The sequence below is a fragment of the Echinococcus granulosus genome (assembly GCF_000524195.1).
Source record: "Echinococcus granulosus chromosome Unknown EG_S00042, whole genome shotgun sequence".
Taxonomy (NCBI): Eukaryota; Metazoa; Platyhelminthes; class Cestoda; order Cyclophyllidea; family Taeniidae; genus Echinococcus; species Echinococcus granulosus.
In genome coordinates, this window is record NW_020170422.1 from 308,718 (window position 1) to 329,358 (window position 20,641).

General features: G+C 43.9%; 3 protein-coding genes across 3 annotated transcripts; 2 read left to right on the plus strand and 1 right to left on the minus strand. All coding sequences in view use genetic code 11, as the record gives it.

Annotated features, from left to right (window-relative positions):
- Positions 1-661: 661 nt before the first annotated feature.
- On the minus strand, positions 662-2,076 carry EGR_05582 (Nucleoside diphosphate kinase A 2; the record flags this gene model as incomplete). Its single annotated transcript, XM_024494831.1, has 3 exons — positions 662-877; positions 953-1,252; positions 1,858-2,076. 3 exons carry the CDS (start codon positions 2,074-2,076, stop codon positions 662-664), a joined length of 735 nt encoding a protein of 244 aa, XP_024350751.1.
- Positions 2,077-4,333: 2,257 nt separating this feature from the next.
- Positions 4,334-7,533, plus strand: EGR_05583 (Heterogeneous nuclear ribonucleoprotein L; the record flags this gene model as incomplete). The annotated part of the gene is made up of 5 exons (XM_024494832.1): positions 4,334-5,918; positions 5,993-6,193; positions 6,263-6,991; positions 7,243-7,286; positions 7,486-7,533. 5 exons carry the CDS (start codon positions 4,334-4,336, stop codon positions 7,531-7,533), a joined length of 2,607 nt encoding a protein of 868 aa, XP_024350752.1.
- A 2,240-nt stretch (positions 7,534-9,773) lies between these two features.
- On the plus strand, positions 9,774-20,466 carry EGR_05584 (BarH-like 2 homeobox protein; the record flags this gene model as incomplete). The annotated part of the gene is made up of 3 exons (XM_024494833.1): positions 9,774-9,999; positions 15,395-15,731; positions 20,091-20,466. 3 exons carry the CDS (start codon positions 9,774-9,776, stop codon positions 20,464-20,466), a joined length of 939 nt encoding a protein of 312 aa, XP_024350753.1.
- Between the last annotated feature and the right edge of the window lie 175 nt (positions 20,467-20,641).

The following is a 20,641-nucleotide window of genomic DNA, read 5'->3' on the forward strand; positions in this document are numbered from 1 at the left end:
TTGCCGCCCAACCGGTTGATGCCTATGTTAAACCTCAGAAGCTAGTGGTCACAAAAAACGACCCTAATTGCTCCATCACGAAGGCACTGACTAATGGAGATGGCACAGGTGTAGAGCACAACACTCCGACGTCAGGCACTTAAATATAGGGCAGACACATACATTGCAACCACAGTATACCTGAAGAACATAATTAAAGCCGGCTAATCCTGAGAGACAGAACAAAAAATCCCCATCCAACTCGGTTCCGCCGATGGACGATCAGACACGCGGGAACACGAGCCAACATGGTGGCACCCATTCAGCCAAAGCTGAGCCATCTATTCAAAACGTACTTACCTCGCAAATTCACACAGCCACCTCTAACAACGCTAGACGGGTTGTGGCTAACCTGAGCTGGCGTACTTTCCACCTGTAGCTCGTGCAGAACCCACCACAAGGGTATTATGATGGGATCGTGGCGTTCATCTCAAGCCGCAGACCAGTCATTCTGAAAATCCCACATTGTAACGGCAGAGGACTCGTCTGCCTTCCCTCCCGACATCTACCGAACACGTAGCATTCTGCGCCAGAAATTAAACCACGAAGAGAGGCTTGATTGTAATCTGCTACTTCATTGAAAAGATCACTATTATATTTATACGTCGGAAGTTAAAAATACTTAGTGGGCATGGACGTAAGGAGCAACGCAAGACTTAAAGTTGACCAGTTCCTCGCTTTTGAACCAAAGCGCAATTTCGCGATCAGCAGTTTCAACTGCGTCAGATCCATGGACAATGTTGGCACCAACACACTGACCAAAATCGGCGCGGATGGTACCAGGAAGGCTCTTTGCGGGATCTGTCTCACCAAGAATCATACGGCCAAGTTTTACAGCCTACAAAGTGAGAAAAGAAACAAGGTGCGAAGGCAATCTTGAACGAATGGTGATTGAGGGATGAATAAAGCCAACCTGTGCACCTTCCCAAACCATTGGCACAACGGGCCCAGACGACATGTAGGCGATGAGGTTCTTGAAGAAAGGTTTCCCAGATAAAGCCTCATAGTGCTTATTAAGAAGAGCTTCATCGGCATGCATAAACTTCATTGCAACCAGCTTGAATCCTCGGCGCTCAAAACGCTTGATGATTTCACCAACGAGACCGCGTTGGACGCCATCAGGCTTAACCATGATGAAAGTACGCTCCTGAAACCCTCTGTCAGAACTCATCCCGGACCACTCACGCTGCGCGGCTAAAATTGCAGAAGTCAGCTTTATAAATCGAAAAAGAACCAATTATCTGGAAGACTGGTCCGCACAAATAGCAAAATCATCATCGTTAAAGGACGACTTATTTTTAGGATAGATATGAAGAGTGGCATTTATATAATGATCACATATAGTTCGTTATGTCAACAGACAATTCTCTTATAAAAAAAGGCCACCATACGTGATCCACGTTTACTTTTCTACGAATTAGCCGGTAAGTAGTATCAGCGCTAGAGAGGTTACGAAATGCAGGCAAGTCGTTATGATGGAATATATCTTCCTTTTTTGAACATTAAAATGTAAAACAACACCGCCATTTTTCTTACTTCTGCAAAGCAAATGAGACTAGGCAGACAATTATTAAAAGTCACGCCTATTAATTTCGGTGGGTATCTACATGAGTTTGGTAGCTAATTATTTGCCAAGTTACAGCTTCTGGAGTTTTATTTTGTACGTCATAATGACTAAATCAGTTCTGATTCCTCATGACAAACCTACCCGAATATCCAGATAAAATATTTTCCTTAATGATTATGCAATACTATAGTGGTTTATCCCTCGGTTTTGGTGAGGTGCCACTTTTGTACTTTGAATTAGCCCCCTTGTACCTCGCTGGGTGGGCTGGCCTTTTGGGCCATAGCAATAGCCCAGACACCTTCTCCGCGCTGAATATATATATTCTGCTTGAGTATTGTGTCTTCTTTCGTCTTCAGGGAGTCTCGGGACGCTACACCGGTGGCAGCGGAAAGCGAACCCGATCTTGAAAGACATGTATCCTGATTTTCCACTTCTGCGTGATAAGCCTTAGTGGAGCAGAAGAAGTACATATGCTACGGATGGGAGAATGGTGATAACCCCTAATAGAAGGGTTGATGTTGACGTCTACCTTCGGCATCTCTCCCAGTCCCGTGTTCTGCAGAAAAGCTATTAACAACTGAAGCGACACTAGCCGTGAACCATCTGGAAGTTTCGTTACGGATTTTCCCTGCGGTTCCCCCTGGACCTGTTTTAAATCTTGTATTCCCTTATTCAAATCCACCTTTAGGCCAGTGTTCCTGCATCTATCTGTGGACACGCATGATGGCCGGCGCAGTTCCCCGTCCTGATACAAATCCCTAAACAGAACGAAACCCCAGATCCAGTCAAGCCGCCACGAGGGATCAGTGACGTTGAGGTCAAGTATCCCCCCAGTTGCGCGCTAATTTGGTGACTGGCACGGTCGGCTCGTGGGTGTTGCTTTGCAGCACCGACTACGTTGTAATGGCTGACGCGGGATGTTGACCTGCGGGAGCGCCGGGGACGACGCTCAAAAGAGGAGGAGCCTATGCAATGCGATAGTGGTTTATCCCTCGGTTTTGGTGAGGTGCCACTTTTGTACTTTGAATTAGCCCCCTTGTACCTCGCTGGGTGGGCTGGCCTTTTGGGCCATAGCAATAGCCCAGACACCTTCTCCGCGCTGAATATATATATTCTGCTTGAGTATTGTGTCTCCTTTCGTCTTCAGGGAGTCTCGGGACGCTACAATTATGCTAATAACCAAATGACGTTCCTGCCCTCGACTAAGGTAAATTACGCCTAATCTACTAGCTTGAATGAATGTTTTTAGAGAACCTATCTACAATGGTATTTTTAGAAAACTACGTGTTATTAACTCTAAAATATCTATAAACAGTTGTTGGTTCACTTATAACTGTAGCGTCCCGAGACTTCCCAGAAGACGATAGAAGACACAATACTCGGGCAGAATATATATATTCGGCATAGAGAGGGTGTCTGGGCTACTGGCATGGCTCGGATGCCAGCCCACTTAGAGAGGTACAAGAAGGCTAATTCAAGGTACAAAAGTAGTGCCTCACCAATACTGAGGGATAAACCACCATCGTGCTATATAACAATGCAGCTCCCTGAGGGTTCCATCAAGACGATGGAAGGCATTACACCTCGGCAGAATATGCACTGCCGACGTACAGCAGCGCTTGCGTTTCTGGCACGGCAGGGAGGTCAGGCTGCCTGGTGGGGGTACAACGGTGGAGTCTCAGAGTGCTCCCTTACCAAAACAGAGCTTTAGACAAACAATTGATGCATCTTGTTAGTATAAAGCAGATAATGAACATTTTTAAAATACTCAGTGGAAATTGGCCACCAGCGTATATTAAGCAGCGGAATTACATAAATATCTGAAAAAAAGATGATTTGTTGTAGGCTTGTTTGATTTGCTTTAGCACTACGATAAGTCCTTTTTAGTCAACTATCATCATGAATGAATGGAGTGGTAATATTCGCTGCCTCCCGTATTTTATTTGTCAGAAGCAAAAGGTTTCTTGCAAAGATTTAGACTGACCCTCCTTGATGCGCATCGCTTTAATAGCTCGTTTAATTCAGTGATTGAGAGCTCCGGTACATGATTTTAACCAGATTGTGCTTCTACTATAAGGCATAGCCTCTGTTTTGTCCGTCAGCTCTCCTAAACGAAGGTAGTTCATCACTTGCTTTACTGTTATGGCTTCCTACTGCAGTGTCTTCAAACTTTTGAAAATGGAAGTAGACCTAATACTCGGCGAGAATATGCGTTGCCGACTTACAGAATGTTTTGAGCCCACTTGTGTGACCCGAAGGTCAGGCTGCATATCGAAGCCATAATAGTGAAGCCTACTAGTGACCCGGTGTCATAACTGGAGGTGAAGTGAACAGTCAAATCATTAGGCTGGTGATTTTATATGGGATTCGGGGCGCCTCATTTCTCACATTATATTTTTTGGTAACATTGGTAGCCGACATGTTTTTTTATTTGTAGCTGTAGCAAATAAGGTTCACATAAATTTTTTACGATTTGTTTAATTCGCTGCTTCTTAAGAATAGGACTAATCAATTTGTCCATTCACCTCTAATTGATTAGGGCACAAATCCACCAGGTCATCCGAAAATAATTACTAGGGTGTCACTCGGAACATGCACAAAACTTTTCTTATTAAAATATATTTTTGACAGCTTTTCGTATTATGCTTTTCGTTTGTTTTAACTAATTTGCACCTGGGTACTGTTTGTTTTAATCCGCTCGTACATTTGCTTGTTTCCGTCGTTGTCATGTCTCATCCGACGAAGCGGGTAAGGGTGGATACTGCTGCTGTGGCCACAGCTCAGTACTATAATACCACAGGGACCGTACCTTCAAGTTTCCAGCTTTCTGCTGATCTCTCTTATTTGATTACTACACAACCGAATTGCACTGTTGCAGCATTTGAATTGCCTCAAGAATGTACGGAGAATGAGATCTACGATGCTTTTATACGTTGCGGACAGGTAAAAAGTATACAGAAGGTGTGTGGTGGTAGGGCGGCTTTGATAGAGTTCCCGGAAATCTCGACACCCACGCGTTTGGTTCATTGGGCCAAGATAAATCCCTTTTTTATCGGTGTTTGTCGTGTACGTCTGGAGTTTTCGTCACAAACAATAACTGCGCCAGCTAACATAATGAAGCCTCAACTTAACGAAAATAGCATGGCTAAAGATACGACACCTAACAGTGTTCTCCATCTGGATATTAGGAATGCTGAATATCCGATTACGGTGAATGTACTAAAAGCGATATGCTCTCGTCATGGCACGCTACAGAGAATTTACATAGGCAAAGTTAATGTGGATAAGTCTTTGGAAGCGCTTGTTGAATTTGCGACCGTTGAAGAAGCTACTAAAGCTCGGGAACATCTGGATGGTGCCGATATATACTCTGGTTGTTGCAGTCTCTCTGTCAGTTTTTCTAAGATGAAGAAGATTCATGTTACAAAGAATGACAATGAACAGTGGGATTTCACCGAGTCGAAGGAGGGCCTCCTTCCTAATGCAGCCGCTGGTCAGCGAACCCTCTTGCCCAACGCTACCAATGGTCATACTGAACAGCAGTCAACTCCCACAGCTGCTGTTCAACAGGCTCCTCCGCCTCCCCCTTCTAGTGTTCCGCCCGTGCCGCCTGTTCCACCTATGGCCTATCAGCAACCCTACTACGGTTATTCTATGCCACCTGGCCAGTATATGCAACCGCCGGGATACTACCCTCCAATGATGCCTGGCCAACCCATGTCCACTTACTCTAATCCTGCAATGCCATACGGTATGCAGCCGCCGATGCCATCTCCATACTATCAACAACCTGGCTATCAGTACTATCCACAACAGCAACCTCCGGCTCAACAACAAATGCCACCGCAGATGCCCACAGCAACAGTGAGAACAGCGCCCCAGATAATGCCAACGCCACCCCCTGTTCATCACGTAACGCCAGCAGGGATTGGAGTAGGTCACTCGACCTCCAACCTGAATTCGACGTCCGTGGCGGCAGCAAGGAATACCGACATGTCCATTTTCCATGCAGAGAGAGGGGCGGTGTTAGTAGTGAGCAACTTGCCGGAGGGCATAAATTGTGATCACCTCTTCAATGTGATCTGTCTTTATGGCAATATTGCGAGAATTAAGTTCCTTAAGAGCCGACCAGGTTGCGCTATCGTACAGATGGGTTCCAAGGAAGCCGCTGAGCTTGTATCTCAGCATCTGGAGGGGGCTTCCATCTTTGGGCAGGTCATCCAGTTTCATCCAAGTGAGCAGATTGAGGTTCAGGAACATGCTGGTCTGGGAACCCTGCCCGATGGCTCACCAGTAATGAAGAATTACATGAGTGAGTGTTCAAATTTGCCCTTTCTATTTCCTGGAATAGATTTTTTGCCTTCACTCCTCCCTATTCAACTTTAGCTGACTCGAACAACAGATTTAGGAACGCTGTGGTTGCTGCAAAGAGTCGTATCTTGGCTCCAACGCGAACTTTGCATTTCTTTAATGCTCCTCTTAATTTCTCTCCGGAGGATATGTGTCACGTCTTTTCTGATTGTGGTGTGAAAAGGCCCCCACGTATCGTCGTTTTCACTGCCAAACCGGGTCAAAAGACATCGCTGGGTAGGGCAAGCCAGACGGCTTTTTTCAGTTGACTTGGCATAATTCTCTTGCACTATATTATCTATTTAGGTCTTGCGGAATGGGATACTATTGGGGAGTCGTTGGATGCCTTGGCCTTGGCCAACCACCGTCCGATACACATTGTGGGCTTTGCACATCCATTTCACCTGAAATTGGCGTTTAGCCCCAAGCCGATTTCTGATGACCGCGCGGGTCAGAGTATGATTAATTACCCGGCACCGCCAATGCAAATCAGCCGCGGCCCACAGCTCAATACACCGCGTGTCGTTACTGTACCCGCTCCTACTGCTACCGCTGGTAAGGCCTCGGAACCTGGGTCTTCATCACCACCGCCGTTTGACGTCAGGGCTGTTGAAGCCGAGGAGGCTGCCTATTTGGAGAGTAACGGTGCTGTTATCGCTGGCTGCAAGAGGGAACACTCACCCACTCCGCCACCGTCAACATCAAAAGCTTCACCGTTGCCATCGACACATTCACCAAGTCTTGTTCATCAACCGCCCAAGACACCTGAGGAGGAAAGGGAGGAAGAGAGCAAGGATGCACATACCGAGGCCCATGAGGCAGGGGCAGTAACCTTTAACGAGGCGGATGAGCTCCATCAGGAGCAAGAAGGCATTGCATCTTCCTCGGAATTGAGTGATGAAAATGTTGACAATGGGAGATTTCGCGAAAACCTGAAGGCAGTGGATGAAGGAGCAGGAGATGAAGAGGATGATATCCCATATGTTCGTAAAACTGTTCATCAGCCACCGGCTACTCCCCCCTCGGAGTCACCCAGTTCGGCATCTTATTCACCTATTGGGGACGGGGAAAGCTGAAAGTGGTATCCAAACTTGCTTTTAATTGTTGAAAATCATGACTACGCATATATGCTATTCATTTACTCGCTGTTTTAATACAGAATCTATACTAAAAATTATTAATGTCTATGCTTACTACTTAATATTTGGGAATGTTTTTTGAAAAAGTACTTTTTTGATACCTGATGAATGAGCTTACTGGAAGTGTTTCATAACTTGCTTTTTTAGTGTACATCACTCTGGAAAAGCGGTTTGTCGATAACGTTACAACAGTGAGCTTGTAGAAATCAACGATAGCTTAAACTATCTTGCGTCAATCATTATATGCGTTAATCGTACTTGCTTTTAGTGTATATGCCCTTGGTTGTGATCTGAGTAGCTTTAATTTGTGCTTTGTTTGCTGATCATGTCTGAACTAGTCTAAGTTGTTCTCCGGTCGTCACATATTTCAGGGCTGAGAATCGGTCTTAGTATTCCTCGGGTCCCGGTGCGTCCCAATCGGAGACTATCTCTGATTAAAATATTTTTACGTGGAATTTTTCAGATAAATTTGATGCGAAATAAATTTTATAATACTTTTTAAAAGTTAAGAATTTCATACATTCTTAATTTTACACCATGAATGCGGATAGATTGTTGTGATGTAATAGTGATAAGCATTGATGATGAAATTTCCTATTATGTGGAAATTGTTTTATGAATGCTTTCGCAAAGCCTACAGGTTATATATGATTGTATCAGTTGATTCATTGTATAATACCAGTATCTCCAGTGTTTTTATAGATAGCCGTTCGTCGACTATAGACTTAGACTGTTAATGTGATTGAAGTGCCTTAATATGCATGCTGCGTGGATATTTGAATCTTGATATTTGGATTCTTAAAAATAAATTCGCTGTACTTTTTTGACACATGAATTTCTTGTTCCTGTCGAAGCGTTACTTGGGTTCACGGCGAATCTGCATTTCTCGGAATGTTCAGGGCTTTGCACCTGTGGTACTACCTTCGTGGTTTAGTTTTTTTCTTTTTTTATTCGGTACTGTGGCTTAGTTCCTCGCTCGTTGTGAAGTTGTCTGCAGGTTTCTCTGGTTTGCAATGCGCGATGTACGCTCTTTGAATGTGAACTGGGTAACAATTTTACTGTTTAAGTGTGAGTAGCGCGTCTATTTAGGCGTTGGTTACGGGTGCGACCCGCCTCAATTTGGGTTGCTCGATCCATTTGCTGGCGTTGGTGAGCGCGTGTCAGTTGCTCACGGTAAGGGGGAAAAGTGATTCAGTTCCTAGGTTGTGTTTTATGGTTTTTTTGTGGCCTTTTAAGATTGCCACGGTGGGTGGATTGCTGTGCTAACGGGTTTATCAGAGCCGGTAGGTTGCTTTGAACGTCACGCGGATGGCAGGGTTTGAATTGTCCGATCGTCGGCGGGTGGAGTGGTCCACACGTTCTCTGTGGCGCTTGGAGTCTAATTGAGAGGTGTCGCTGTACGGGCGGCTGGATCATTCTTGTAGATGAATTTGCATGCACCCAAAAGGTCTTTTTGTTCACACGGGTTCCTGGTGCCTAGCTGCCGCGTGAGGTCAGGTAAATAGCGAAATAAAAAGGCTGTTGTGGAGAAACTGCTGAGGTTTATTATGCGGGTCTAAGTGAACGGTGAAAATTCTTCTTTTTGTTAAGGTACGTTACCCTTGTTGGGGGGACCCGCATAGTCCTGATCGCTAATTGTGGTTTCCAGTGACTACACCAGACCGATCCAGGGCGGGTCGAGCGAGATGGTGCATCGGCTCGGGGTTGCATTACTTTGTTTCGAGGCGTTGTTGACTAGAGAACGGGAGTGTCAGGTGGTGGCTTGAGAGCGGTCGGGAGTTTGAGCACTTGGTCGAGTGTAAAATGGCCGGTACAAAATTGGGGACGGGGAGGACTCTAGATGGTCAGAATTTGCGTGATGGCGTCCGGCGGGTTGGTACTTTATTGGTCGCCGGGTGGCTGCAGTGTCAATCTGATCTCGGGCAGGGGCGTCTGTTTGAGGCGCTGAGATGGTTGGCTACTTTGGGGGCTTGGTCGCTGGCGCTTGTCGAGCACACCGTGGTGGCGGCTCGATTGGGATGGTTTGGGGAATGGATTATCGAGGCGAGTTGCTCATTCGCTCTATTGGAGTGAATCTGATGCGCTTCAGGTATCGATCGGTGCTACCTTTGGAGTGTTGCGTTGCCGATTGCCCGATCGAAAATCTCGGTTTTAATCTGCGTAACCTTTCTCCCTATCCGATTGACTTAGTTTGCTGAGCTCCTGAAAATGGCCGTGACAAGCGTCTTTGCCCGTGACATTTCGCAACGAAATGATTGCTTCCTAAATGCAGATAAATGGCAAAGGAGAGAGGGAGGAGGTTGGGTGGGGGCTGGGTAACTGCCAGTCTACTGGTGCACACCAAAACGCCTCTCCTCCACACTGCAGTCATTTAACCGTTTTCAGAATCTGTCGCGCAGTTTTCCGTCCTTCTGTTCCTGACCTTTCCGTCCCGCTCCGTTGTTTTATTTTTTATTCAAAACTGTCCGAAATAAGACAACAGTTTCACCTGGCCTAAGCAATTAGTTTCCTCGCCTCACCAATCGTGGTGCCATTCTCGCGGTGCGTTTTGATTAGTTAGTCTTTGGCCAATCGCAGTGGAGGCCAGCGCCTCATCCACCAATCATCGGATGAGCCGTAAAGTTCGCCCCTATATAAGTCCTGTGAGATGTGGTTGAAGCCGCATGTAGGAGGCGGTAATGCCATCTTTTATGATTGGTGACATTTTGGAGCAGAAGAGGAACATTCAGAGACCACTGCGGCAAGGAGATGAGTCATTGGAGTGGGAGATTCCCTCTCTTAAAGACCTTTCTCCCATGGATCTGTGCACCCGTCTATCCTTCCCTGTTACGCCTTGGCTACCCACCCAACAATTCACGACAGATCTTCACTTTTTGCCACAGGAAACGCTTCATTCTGATGACAGTGAGTCGTTTTTTTTGTCTTTTTACTGAAATTTAACAACTGTTTGTCTTTGGTTAAACCCAAGGTTCTACTCATTTCTAACCACAAATCTGCCTTCCAGGCGCGAAGTAATTAATACTCAAGGCAACACTAGTAGTAAAAATAAAAAGATATGAAGCTGCTTTGAAACGGATTATAAGGAAGTTTTAGTGTTTGCTGATGAATTGAAGTCGCTTCAAAGTTCACTACTCCGTGATTCTCTCACCTTAAGAAAGCGTTATTCTTGCTGCAAAAATTGTTATCTGAGCATGCCACTTACATGATTCTGAAAATCATAGGGCAAACTGCGGTACACGGGCCTATTTCAGTGTAAATAAGCTAAGCTTTAAAGTGGATTCCACCCTTGATAACTCTACCCCTTCAATGTGTCCTTATTGTTCTATGCACTACCTAGCTGACTGATTCAAATATGGCTTAGAACCTAAAAAAGAGGAATTTTGTCCAGGCCAGAAGCGTTCTACGCCCGGTTAATCGTTTTAAGCTCAGCGGTTTTGTTTTCGACGCAAAATTTGGTTCAACTACAATTACCATTAAGTTGTTAAAGAGCACATGACACGTATTTGTGACCTCGGACTTGGAGAGGAGAATCTGGTGCCATTTATAAGTGGCTTTGTTAGCAAACATGCTAGAAGTTTATGTATTTCTTCTGCAATATTTGTGAATGCCCTGTTTTATGTGGTACTTAAAAGTGGCCTGATACTCTTAAGTTGCATCCACTAAAGAAGTTCAGAAAAACAAGATCATTCTAACCACTTATCATCTCAATTCATGATGGTCTTACTGCTTTTACACGCCTTAAATATTTCTCGGTCAAGCAAATGGCTTGCTTTTTCCGTTTTTTAATGTAAACATCTTTAAATAGGTAAGGTGTAGTCAAACTGTCGGCTCGAAACCGATGCCCTAAATTGGAGGGTTTTGAGTTACGAGTACCCTGTTGTGAATGCCGTACCATTTGGAAAAATTTTACTTTTGGAAGATGTAGAGCTTTTTAAATCAGACAAGGAGGTAACTTTTGATGCCGCCGCAAAAAAACTGCATTTCCGACTTTTTTGATGACTCGTACCGAAACTTATTGAACCTCTTCATCGTCTCCTCCCCTTTCCCTCAAGGTATATTTTTACAATAGTGGTGAGGATTAAAATGTGTCTTCCATATGGTGTTTAAATAAACCTAATCAAGTTTTAGGGCAAACTTTGAAATGAGGATGCCATTGAGCTAAGATTAATTGAGCTGAGCAGTCATTTTCAGTCGGATCAGTTGACCTCGGGTCCCGATAATCCTGTCTGCTGTGTCATTCAGTTAATGTCATTTCTTTTGAGATCGCACTTAAGTTTTATTTTAAAAAGTTTCTCACTCACCTAACACCCTCCCACTGAGCTAAAAGTAAGATGATTAGTCACTTTCTACCTCGAAATTCTAAAGGCAAATTGTGTCCTGCTTCATCAATGACTTTATTTGCCTGATCACATAAGGAATGATAGTTTTGACACGTTTTCCACACAATAACTGCAGTTACCAGGACACCTCATCAAAATACGAAAAACGGAGTTTTAATTTTTAAGTTGGCTCATAATGTGTGTACATAAAGGTTTATGCCGCTACAATGAATCAGGGCAGCGTCAAGGACTCCGTTTATGTTTGCCCAACTGAGCTTAACAAACTTGTGGACCACTGTAAAAACGCACACTCTGTGATGATGATTTGAGAAAAAAACACGTTTTTTTTCACCGTCTTCCTCCTCAACTTTTCAACGTGTGCGTAATGTAACACTTTTATTTGTGTACAAAGCCAATTGTTTTAGACTGCGAAAGCACATAGACGCCCATCCTCTGTTTGGGATTCAATGATGCCTACTTGTGTGTGTTCGTGCTTATGACTACAATGTCGAAAAATATGACAAAAAGTTACCGAGTAATGCTTAGTCATTAGTAGAACAAATGATCACTTTGTAAAGCCCTTTATTTAAATTAAATTAGTGTTAACACTACCGCTGAAAAGATTGCATAGGAAGAACAAACACTATGAGATTGAGTATTTGTTTCTGAGTATGGCGACTATTGAATTAGTTCAGCCGCAAATTGGGTTCGTAGCACTCATTTCCACATTTATAAGGAATGCAGGAAATCCCATTTAACTGTCTACTTTGGAGTTAGGTGAAATCGGTTCGAAATCAAGTAGGAAAAGGACACACCAATGCTGACATTTGACATAGCGCAAAAATGTTAGTAATTCTGCGCAAAACGGGACAGTTAGGCAGTTAGTTAGATAGGGAAACATTATTTTTGCACACAGGCAAAATTGCAGGATTTTAATGACTTTACTTGCCTGAACAAAGTTCACACAGCCTTTCGTTTTAAGTGATTAAGTGATTTGACAGCGGCGAAGATTTTGTGATAGGTGCTTCCCTGTTCCACTTCGCCTCCCCCACGCCTCCCTACCAACCCGCTGCATTAATGGGTCAGCATTTACCATGAAATCCGCGTAACCTTTTAAGAATTCAATCAGCTCCTATTCTGTCATAAGCAAGTAAGCCTTACTAGCCTCCCATTGTCTAGCCGTTAAAGGTTGTGTGAAATAAGACGTGATAATGAAGTCACTTTTTGCGTCAAAGCGATGCTTTCCATTGCGCCAAGGAGGAAATACTTTGAGAAGGGGTTGTACATTTGCACTTGCACTTAACTAATGTCTCAAAGCTTCGAATTCCCAAATATTTGTGGATGGTTACGTTTGCCGAGCTCCCAGAAAGCTTCGTCAACCTCTTGTGCAATTCCTTAACACACCTAATTGCCTTGGACACCTAGGATACGGCAAGAGTTCCACGATCTGGCCGAATGCTCGTTCTTAGGGATGATTACTTGATGTGAGCTATGATGTGGGATGTGGGGTGTGGACAGTGAGCATGAGCAACGGGCTGAGAATCCTGGACACACAGGAAATCATTACGGTCAAAGTGGTCCCTGACGTACAGGCATGGGGTCAGTCGTGCTTGAAACATTCGCATCACCCGATCCAATGTCTCACTGGCGACTAACTGAGTGTCCTACCACCTTGCTGTACTATGTGACAGTGTGGAGTAGGGTGATGTGAAGCACACCTTGTAAAGTCTTCTGTAGATACAGGAATCCGTGGGTTCAAGTTTGACGCCTTCGTTCCCCGTTAACAAGCAATTTCGATGACCATCGTATCGCGTTGCATGCATGCATTCACTACCACTATCACCTGTCACATAAACTAACGGTGCGTGGACTGAACCGGTCCACATTTGCTGCGGCTCTTACTAATATGTATATTATTCTAGGCCTGTGGATTCAGAAGTCCCATTTCATCTAAAACTTTTTCTGGAGGTGGAACCACGTTATCAGTGTGAACGATGGATTGAATTGCCTAGTTCAACCTTATAATAATTTGGATCAAAGTTTTCTACTGTGACGTTGTGAAATGTCTTTTTAAACCATCAAGCCCTAGTTGTGTTTTAAAGGCGGTCTGAATACCCCTTGCTACCTAGTGCCGCTTCAAGATACCACAGGAGAGGTAGCATTTCATTTTCTGAATATATTTTCCACCACTCTTGATCGGCGATCATTGGTCATGGAGATTTCTTTGTATCTCTACTGCAATCGTAGGATATCGTAAATCAAATCTTCCTCATCCTTGGCTTTAATTTGGTCAGGGGCTATATCAGTTTGCTACGAATGGTATTTACCGAATAGAATAACTTTTACCTCACTCATTGCGACCAGTAATCCAGATCCTCTCTGTCAATTCTGCCCCAAGAACATAGCTTGGTGTGAGACGATCCGCTTCAACATCGGAGGCTTTCACAGTTTGTTACTATTGTTAATGATCAGAGACCTGAAGGGCTTGTGATATGAATCACTTCGGATTCTAAAACCCTTAAACTCATAGGGCTAAAATAACTTTTAATGTTAAGCAGATTGTTTTCTCACACTTTCAGCGAACAGAAAGTATACACTCTTCCCATACATACCACCTCTATAACTTCTGATATACCAGTAATTCTGACCGTCAAGAATTCAACTAGGGCGGAGAATGTGCCTGCTGCACTGCAAGTGGTTCTTTTAAATTCGGCCCATTGGAAACCGCTATGCATGCACACCTTAATGCCAATTTTCAACAGACAAGGCCTGTGAAAATGGCACAGCGTTTAGCACGATGACGCACCTTGACAAGTTCTTAAGGATGCAGGAGCGCCTCAAATGTCATCGATTGCATCAATCTTCTGAACACATACATGCACACACACATACACTGCCAAATGGAATGCATGATAGTTTTACTGTGAAAGGTCATTTGTGGATCGGTCTTTACCTGGGAATGTGAAGATTCCTGTATTGTTGCGCGTTGATTCGGCTTGCAGCAAAACAATGTAAAGGATTACACGGCCTCTCACTATGGCTCCTCCCTGAATTTTCTGTGATCCCTTGGTCTTATTATCCGAGCCCGAAGGGACGCGGTTCACTTATTGGCTTATGGTAACTGTAGTTACAGCAAATTGTGGTGCTGGTATCCACACTCTAAGAACAATAGCATTGCTAATACTTCCAAGGGCTTCGACGCTAGTTTTTGAAGAATCTGCACAGAAGCAGCTTATTAGATTTTAAAAATTTAAAAAAGCTCAATCGGAATTTGCAAATCTATAAAAGAGGAAGAAAACCACTTCTTTCCTTCATGGCTATATCATCCTACATTTCTACACCCATTCTTAGCTTTAAACTACCACACGAAAACTCCGCACATGTATATTTGTCAGTACGGATGAGTTATTCTAGGGCAGTCTGCTGTCCTCGTCGCTGTCACCGCTGCCTTGGTAACCAACGTGAACTAACTCTTGAGCTCGCAAGAGTCGTTAATGATTGCATTCACCGTGTTCATTGAAAGATTTGTTTGTCTCTTGTGCAATTTTCCAACACGATGGGTTGGCTACATCCAACTTGTTCTAGCGTCCAGGTTATGGCAATAGTTCCACTACGTGCCTGAATGCTCGTTCGTAGAAATGACTGATGAGGGCTGTAATGAAAGTGATGGGCTGTGAATTTTGGACGGTGAACATGAGCAATGAACTGAGAACGCTGGATACGCTGAAAACTACCATGGTCAGAAGGATTACTGACGTACAAACATACCGTTAGTCGTACTTGAAATATCTGTACCACTCGATCAAATGTCTCATCGATGCGTTACTGAGCGGCCCATCACCGTGTTGTTCCGTGTCGTATTCTGGAGTAGCGTAATGTTGCGTACGCCTACAGCCCATCTAAAATGTAAGATTTCTTTCATATCGTTCAATTATCTTTGTGTCCAGGCTACGATGAGAGCCTTTTTTGAATACTTCTAGATCTCCTGAATCCTGGTGACCCATTCAGAGGTCTTCTCAGTCCCGACGATCTCGTTTTGCGGCAGACTGGAGGAGTCAGTAGACTTGATTTCGATAAAGCAGTCTTAACACCATCAGTGGCAACGGCAGCTGGCAGTGGCAGTATTCGCGAGGAGAGCAATGTGGGGAAGAGCAAGAAAGTGCGGAAGGCGAGGACCGCCTTCTCCGACCATCAACTTAATGAGCTGGAACGCACCTTCGAAAGACAGAAGTACCTTTCTGTACAGGATCGAATGCAGTTGGCTGAGAAGCTGCATCTTTCCGATATGCAGGTGAAAACGTGGTACCAGAATAGGAGGTGAGCCAGGTCGTGTCGGTTTCCAATCCGTGTTTTATTTTGGAGTAATATTATTGGCTAGCTGAATATGGATAATCGTAACCGTGTTAGAGAACCGAATATGTTGACGTTTGGCAATGCATAGCATCTTGTCTGGTGGCATTTCCTTGGATAGTAAGCATTAAGGCCACAAATCCGACTAATGTGCATGTTTGAGTCTTGTATGAACATGCTTTTTCATAGGAACATGTTGGTGAACATTGACGTACTACCTACCTTGACATGGAATAAGAAGTGTTCTTTGTAATTTTCACATTGGACGATGAGTTTGAGGTTTTTTTAAAGAGATCGAATAGGAATATGGCACTAAGGTAAGAACAGTGATATTTTATGGAATGAATGTTTGAAAATTACAAGTAGTAATAATTTCTCCTGAAGAAGTCTGGATGCATAGGAGTTGTGTATCCAAATCCTTAGGCAGTCACTTTTATTTGAACCGACGTCATATTAAAATAACTGCATTTAACTGGAAACACAAGTTAATGCAACACTCTGAAACCTTCGAAGATGAAAGAAGACATGATGCGTGATCAGAATACGTGCTGTCGACATACAGAAGGAGTTGAGGGCTAGTGGCATGTACCGGAGGCCAGGTTGCCTGGTAAGGCGTACAGAGGCGGAGCCCCTAAGTGGCCTGTTGCTAAAAACGAGAGTTAAGCAAACAGCTAACATAGTATATAGCCCCTCTGCTCTTTTGAGTGTCGTCTTTGGTCCTTCCCTTCGTCATCTTCCCATGTCGGCCACAATAAAGTGACAAACATCAAATTTTCGTGCAAATGTGAAGGCATCCAACCTCAACGTCACTGATCCCCCTTGGCAATTCTACTTGATCTGGAGTTTCGTACTGTATGGAAACTTATTGTGGGAACGAGGGAATATGTTCGACATCTCAAATGTTCATTTCTAGTCGCAGAAATACTGGCCAAAAAGCAGGGTCATATAACAAAGGAGAGGATTTAATATGGTTCTGCGGAGGTAGAGTTTTTCGTTCATTTCTCCTTGCTACTTTTTTCGTGCCATATCTGCCTGGATTCTATTCAGCTGGTAGGAAGTGGAGGAAGTATCGCGTGTTCGCTTCACTAACATCTTCATACGGGTACACCAGTCAGTTTCGTAACGAACCTTTTAATGGTTCACGACTAGTGTCGCTTTGGTTATTAATTGCTTTCCTGCAGACCACGAAACTGGGGTAACTGCCGAAGGTAGGCGACATTTTTAGACCTCCTACTAGAGGTTATGACAGATTTTTGCATTCACAGCATATGTACTTCTTCCGCCCCCCTATGGCCTTTCACTCAGCAGCAGAAATCAAGTAGTTGTCCTTTGGAATCGGGTTTGCTTTCTACTGCCACCGATGTAACACCCCAAGACTCCCCCGAAGATGATAGAAGACACAATGCTAGGGCAGAATATGATTTGTTGACGTGGAGGAGGGTCTGGGGCTACAGGCATGGCCCGGAGGCTAAGCCGCTCTGTGGATGTGCAGTGGCGGAGAACCCAATGGGCCCGTTACCAAAAGCGAGAGCTATACAAACAAATAAGGCATTGCATTAACAATAAAAACTGGATTTATTTCAAATTATTAATTTGGAATTAGTGACACCATTTAGCACCTTTCCAAACAAAAGTCCTCAAACATGTTTAATGCACTAAACACGCAGTAGTAAATCGACGATTTATTTAGTATAGGAGTCGGAACCGGTGAGATTTTCGGCGTTATTGGTCAATCCCAACAAATCATTTCATTGTTGTTATTAATTATTAAGCACGAACCCATTAATACTTCTAACCCTTGAATGTGTTTTTACGAACCGAAATTTGGCAAAAAAAATTTTTTTCAGGTAAGACATTTATCTTACATCTAGACTGCAAACATTCAATTTATCTAGAAAACCGTGTACAATCATCTTGCATTTTACAACTCGGTAAGGTAATCTACTATGCCTGCACCAGGAATAATATAGACTTACGCTTTCTTAGAAGTCTATCATATTTGTCACTTGAGGGGTTATAATTGCTATTTGGAAATGAATGGACCTATTTTTCCTTCCAACACTTGGCATTTTAAGGAATGCCTGCAATTTTTTATCACTGCGGTCCTGGTGGATAATCGACTCCCACACCCCAGAAGCACCGCTTGTACGGCATTAACACTTTCAACTTCACCTCCAAAACCAAGAGATCTACCTTGTTTTAAAGGAAGAACATCATCCGACATTTATTTAGGCTATTTTAAATTCACATAATTTGGTACAACCGCAGTTGTTATTATCGGACAAGAAACCCAATTCACATGCTGCGGCACCAGGATTCGATGAGAAATTCAAAGTGTCATGCACACACATCTCCCCGTTACTTTTATGAAGACAAAGGAAGACATAGTACCCACGGAGAATATGTACTTTAGACATACAGAAGGGATGGGGTCTACGGACGTGGGTCGGAGGCTCGGCCACTCAGCGAAGGTTCAATGGTGGAGCCCCTGGGCGGTCCTATTACCAAGACTGAGAGTTGAACAAACAACCAAACGCTAGTAACAAATGCGTTAAGTTGTAAACTAATCATACTAAAATCGTATTTGCATTTACGGATTGAGAATGAGAAATCTATTGATGAAATAGATATGCTATGATGGAATTTGTAGCCGTAGTTGAAATAAACAAATATACGCAATTTTTACAAATAAATGAAGAAATTTTCATGCCCAAACCCTTTTTAATAAACATTAAGTTAAAATGTCACAAAAGCCTTATCCAGGGCTATAAAATGTTGCCTTATTTGTGTTGGTTTTTCCGAAGAAAAAGCCAAGTTTGGGCCCTAAACCCCAATCATGCTTTAAAAAGCAGCCAATGGGGAACCGAGGTGAGAATGGCAATAATATGACCTAAAAGGCCGAATTAGTGTAGTGAAGACCATTTGGAAAAGTATTTATGACCAGTAAAAATACCTAAGCTCCGGCAACTTCGCATGTCTGACAGCTCGCCTCTTCTACCTAAGCCTGTTATCGCAGATATGTGCCTTGTTTCCCTTGTCAGCTTGCGACAACTGTGGTTATATCCAGTCGGTTATCGTAAACAGACCGCTGGGGTTTGAAACAGTACAAAAAGAACGCAGGTTAACCTCCTAGGTTTGAGGGCGATATTGACGAGTTTTGGTATCATATCCGAGTAACGAAGTATCTGTTCTGTGGTGGTCGATTTTCCTCTAGGCGACCCCAGTAGAGACAGGATCAAGTTTTCACTCCTTTGTCCACACATTCAAAAAATGTTGTGCGGTATAAGTACTTATCCTAAAAGTTCACTGCACTTACAATAATAAGTTGTGACCCGACAATAAGTGTCAGCCACTGTGATCAAGGTCGTCATTTTAAGGGCGGATAATGCTTTTGAAGATAATTGAAATTTGCGCTATTGTCGAGATGCTTAGTCAAATAAAACGGTATTTAACGGTTTCGGGCAATGCAAAAATTCCATTAAAGCAACAAATGCTTTACGTCAAAATAGGGAGCTAATTTGCACCTACAATTGATATGCTGTCGTGGCTGCACTTTGTACATCGGTAAGCGACGGTATCCTGTTACTACTTTTGACAGCAGGCGGAAAGAATCCAGGTAGCAGTGGCAGCGAATGGATGCATGCAACACAATGCGATGGTCATCGAAGTTGGTTGTCAATAGAAACGAAGTGGCCAAACTCGAACTCACAGTACTCATACCTATGGTAGACTTCACGCAACGACACAATACAACACGATAAAACACAGTGATAGAGCACTCGGTTCCTCACCAGTGAGGTATTTGATAGAGAAGCGTAAACGTTTCAGGCACGACCGAGTGTGTGTCTGTACTCCAGCGATCATTTTATCAGTGATGGTTCTCAGCGTCTCCAGCGCTGTCAGTCGACAGCCTACTATCCGCGACCCACATCATAGCTCATGTCAAGCAGTCATTTCTGGGAAAGAGCATTCCGCCCGGTTGTGAAACTCCTACCTTATTCTAAACGCCCATATATGTCAAATGCAGCCAACCTGTCATGTGTGGGAATTGCACAAGAGACTGCTTACCAAGACAGCGATAACAGCGACCAAGGCACCAAACTGTCCTAGTGCAGCTCATCCATACTGACAAATGTGTATGTAAAATTTGTGCGCCTTAGTTTGAAGCTAAGGATGGGTGTAGAAATGTAGGAGGCGGTAGTTAGGCGAAGAATGAAATTCAGTGTGCAATTTTGAAATGAATCTTCTTCTCATCCTTTATAGACTCACAAGCAATTTATAATTTTCCATTTATGTGTGCCAAAAAGAGTGTAAATTTTTTTGAAGAACCAAATGGAAGAGGCAGGCTAGTGTCGGGGTGGAACTGCTAACGGAGGCCACAAACAACGTAAACCGATTTTTCCAACAACAGCAGCAACGGGCAGCAGATGATCGTGGAAGCTGTCAGCGTCATAGCTTGTTAGAGCCCCTATCGGCGCTTATGATGCGGTCAACATCGGATGGAGTGAAATGCTCTCCTCTTCCACCCTCCGACCTTCTTGCTCTATTTTCGGCCACACCCCCAGCCACTTCAACTGTTTCTAATCGCCCCCTCGACCTTGATCTTCTCAAATGCCTTCCCCTTCCTCCACCCCCTCCTCCGCCACCACAAATTCCCACTTCCAGCCTACTCAAACCTTTCAACCATTGTACCAGTCGGTAGGGCCCATCACTGCTGTCGCAAATTCGAATACACTTTTCTCCTAACGCACTCTCTTAGCTAAAGTTATGACTACAAAGTAATGGGTCCCCTGAACATGGTGTATTATTCAGCTAGGGCTATACCTCTTCCATACCCCCGGAGCCTTCGGAGCCTCTGCTCTCTTCCGCTTTTTCAA